Genomic DNA, 4051 nt, shown 5'->3' on the forward strand with positions numbered 1-4051 from the left:
GCCTCCCAAAGTGCTGGGATTACAGGCGGAAGCCACCGCGCCCGGCCCTCAGGATAAATTCTTATAAATGAAATTATTCTACAAAAAGATATGCATACTTGTAAGGGTTCTGATACATCTTTTAAAACCATCTTCTAAGAAAGACTGCAGCAGTGTATAAAGGTATCGATCTATATCTGTCAACACTAGGGTTTTTATTTTTAATATTTACCAACCTAACGTGTGAAAAATGGTATCTCCAGTTTTAACTTCTGTTTCTTTGATTACTAACAAGGTTGAACATTTTATCACTGAGAACTTGGGCCTTGGAATCAGACAGACTTAGGTTTGTATGCTAGCTCCCTTAATTTTAAGCTATGTAAACTCAATTTCTTGGTCTCTTTCCTCCTCTACAAAGTGGGTTAACAATGTCAACAAGAATTATATGACATACACAACGTTGTAACATTTAAAGCACTTACTACTCTGCCTGGCACATATTTAGCACCCAACAAATATGATTACTTGTTTACCTTAAAGCGGAGATGTGAGGCTCTCTTCTCTTCTTCAAATCATCAGACTTGATCATGAAAAGAGAGAAAAAAAGGGATTTCCTTCACATAAGAGACACACAAAGGAGAGCTGTTTAGTGAGTGTTCTGGTCCTAGCATTGTCATTAAGAGCCCCGACTCTGAAGCCAGGCTGCTTAATACAGGGCCCCTCCACTGGATGGGTCTGTGACTTGCCAAGTTATTACCCTCTGTGCTTTATTCATTAAACAAATACTTAAGTCATTATAGTCTAGTTTCTACACCTGTTGAGGGAGATAGACAACAGACACAAAAAGCAGATTAGTATAAAGATGGTGAGAAGTGCGTAAGGGAAAAAAAGAAACCCAGGGGAAGAAGAATGGGGAGTGCTCAGCCTGGAGAGTGGTTTGCAATTATAAACAGGTTGGCCAAGGTAGACTTCAGGGAGGTGAAACAAAGACTTGAAGGAGGCTGGGAAGTGTGGCAAGGGAATATCGAGGCACAAAGCATTCAAGGCCCTGAGCATGAGGCATGCCTGGCCTATTCAAGCTACTGCAAGAACAGAGAGGGAGAGGGAGGGCAGTAGGAGATGAGGCCAAAAAGGCAATAGTGGGGCCAGGTGCAGTGGCTCATGCCTATAATCCCAGAACTCCGAGGTGGGTGGATCACGAGGTCAGGACTTCGAGACCAGCCTGACCAACAGGGTGAAACCCTGTCTCTACTAAAAATACAAAAATTAGCCGGGCGTAGTGGCGCATGCCTGTAATCCCAGCTACTGGGGAGGCTGAGGCAGGAAAATCATTTTAACCTGGAGGTGGAGGTTGCAGTGAGCCGAGATCTCGCCATTGCACTCCAGCCTGGGCAACAAGAGCAAAACTCCGTCCAAAAAAAAAGTAATAGGGGACTTAAAGCCATTTTAAGTACTTTAGCTTTGACTTAAAGAAATGAGAGGCCTCACCTGATGATTTCTGAAGCAAAAAAAAAAAAAAAGTCATTGGAAGTTTTGAGAAATAACATTTTTTAACATAATGTCTGCCTAACACATAATTATCCACATAATTTCAATTTCTTGAAGGTGTATAATTCATTAGATTTTAGTATATTCACAATGTTGGGCAATCATCAGCACTTCCTAATTTCAGAACTTTTCAGCACTCCAAAAAGAAACCCTTGTGCCCATTTAGGTAGTCATTCCCTCTTCTCTCCTCCCCCCAGCTCCTGGCAACCACTTGCCTATTCTGGACATTACACATAAATGGAATCATATAGTACATAGCCTTCTGCATCTGACTTCTTTCACTTAACCTAATGTTTTCAAGGTTCATCCATGTTGTGGTAGTATCAGTACATCATTCCTTTTAATGGCTGAGTTGTATTCCATTCTATGGGTATACCACATTTTGTTTATTTATTAGTTAAACTGTTTCCACTTTTTGGCAATTATAAAGCTGCTATAAATATTTGTGTACAACTTTTTATGTGAACATATTTTTAATTCTCTTGGTTCCATTTACATATTTTAAAAATACAACGACTTCAGCGACTGTCTAAGCAGGAGACAGTAAAAGGGAAAATGGTTGATACACTAACAGAATAATCCCTGGGAGACACAGATAGCTTGAACCAGGTGTTGGCTTTTGGCATTGAAAGTATTAAGAAGTGGGCTTCTCTGGATATACAGTGGCATGTCATTTATACTCTGAGAAATTTGTTGTGAGGTGATTTCATTGTTGTTCCAACATCACAGAGTGCATTTACATAAATTTAGATGGTAGAACTTACCATATACACCTAGGCTATATGGTATGGCCTATTGTTTCCAGGCTACGAACAACCTGGCATGTTACTCTACTGAATACTACAGGCAATACAATAGGAAGTATTTGTGTATCTAAACATATCTAAATATAGAAAATGTACAGTAAAAATAGGTGTTACTTTATGGGACCACTATTGTATCTGTTGTTGACAGAAAATGTCATGTGGCGATTGCCTGTATTTTGAAGGTGAAGATGGCAGAGTTTCATGATGGACTGGATATAAGGTGAGAGAGGAATCAAGCATGACCTCCTTTTTGGCCTGAGCCCCTGGAAAGATCAAGCTGCTATTAACTGTGACGGGGAAAACTGCAGGTGGAGCAGATTTAGAGGGAGAAGACCAGAAATTTAGTTTTGAACTTAAGTGTCAGAAATTCATTAGCTATCCAAGAAGAGGCAAAGCCATGAGACCCACAGAAATCTGTGTACCTAGGGAAGGAGGCCAAGCATTAGGATGCAGAGTACTCTATCATTAAGAAGTCAGGTGGAAGAGGAAAACCTGCAAAGGAAGCTAACAAGAAATGGCCACTGAGGAGGAGAAACCAAGAGAGCATGGTAACTTGAAAGTAAAGTGAAAAAAATGTCTCCAGGAAGAAGCAGTGATATAGTAGGTCAAATGCTGCTGATGAGCAAGGAAGAACTGAAAACTGATTATCGGATTTAGTAACGTGGAGGTTATGGGTGACCTTGACAAGTGTAGTTTCAGTGCAGTAGTACAAGCAAAAGCCTGATTAAAATGGGCTTACCAGAGACTGACAGGAGAGGGATTGGACACAGTGCAGACAACTCTTATAAGAAATTCTGCTGTCAAGAGAAGCAGAGCAATGGGGTGGTAGCTGAAGGGAAAATTAGGTCAAGAACTTTGTTTTTTTCTATGATAAGCACTAACAGCTTTTTTTCTTTTTGTTATGTTGAAGGGAATGATCCAGAGAAAAAGAAAAACTAATGTAGTTTCCTCAACTGTGAAATAGGTATAGTAATGGGATTGTTTTGAGGATTTAATGAATAAATATAAAGCACTTAGCATGGCATAAATTATGCACTCAATAATGCTTGCTTTAAAAAATACAGAATATTGGGCAACTCCTAATGACAGAGTTGGTTATGGGAGTTGGAAGATGTCAGAGACCCAATTATCAAGTCAATTCATACCACAAGCAAAGAAAAGGGCATGGATGAGGATTAAAGGGGCAGGAGAATGAAACCAGGTTTTACATCTATTGTCAGGGGGAAGAGTTCCTGTCCAACAGAGATTAACAGTAAAAATTATTCACAGTAGTTTCACCAAACTTCCATGTGGATCCAGAGTAATGGCAGCTCCTTTTTTTTTTTTTCAATCACCCAAGGCTCTTTTTATTATTTCGCCTTTTATCTTCCAGTTTTTGTTTCTTTTTTTTTTTTTTGAGGTGGAGTCTCACTTTGTCACCACCCAGGCTGGAGTGCAGCGGCGCAATCTCAGCTCACTGCAACCTCCACCGCCCAGGTTCAAGCGATTCTCCTGCCTCAGTCTCCTGAGTAGCTGGGATTACAGGTGCCTGCCACCACACCTGTATTTTTTGTATTTTTAGTAGAGATGGGGTTTCTCCATGTTGGTCAGGCTAGTCTCAAACTCCCAACCTCAGGTGATCCACCTGCCTCAGCCTCCCAAAGTGCTGGGATTACAGGCGTGAGTCACTGTGCTGGGCCCTCTTCCAGTATTTTTAATCTTCCAAATTGCATTAAGTA

At 40.6% G+C, this 4051-nt stretch overlaps 1 protein-coding gene across 1 annotated transcript in view; it reads right to left on the minus strand.

The window, feature by feature from the left end:
- OGFOD1 (2-oxoglutarate and iron-dependent oxygenase domain containing 1) overlaps positions 1-4051 on the minus strand; it is a 27658-nt gene that overhangs the window by 19746 nt on the left and 3861 nt on the right. Inside the window, exon 3 of the mRNA XM_011961018.1 lies at positions 513-559. Coding sequence (XP_011816408.1) covers positions 513-559 — 47 coding nt within the window. The remainder of the gene's footprint in view (positions 1-512; positions 560-4051) is intronic.

The sequence above is a fragment of the Colobus angolensis genome, unplaced genomic scaffold (genome assembly GCF_000951035.1).
Source record: "Colobus angolensis palliatus isolate OR3802 unplaced genomic scaffold, Cang.pa_1.0 Scaffold531, whole genome shotgun sequence".
NCBI lineage: Eukaryota > Metazoa > Chordata > Mammalia > Primates > Cercopithecidae > Colobus > Colobus angolensis.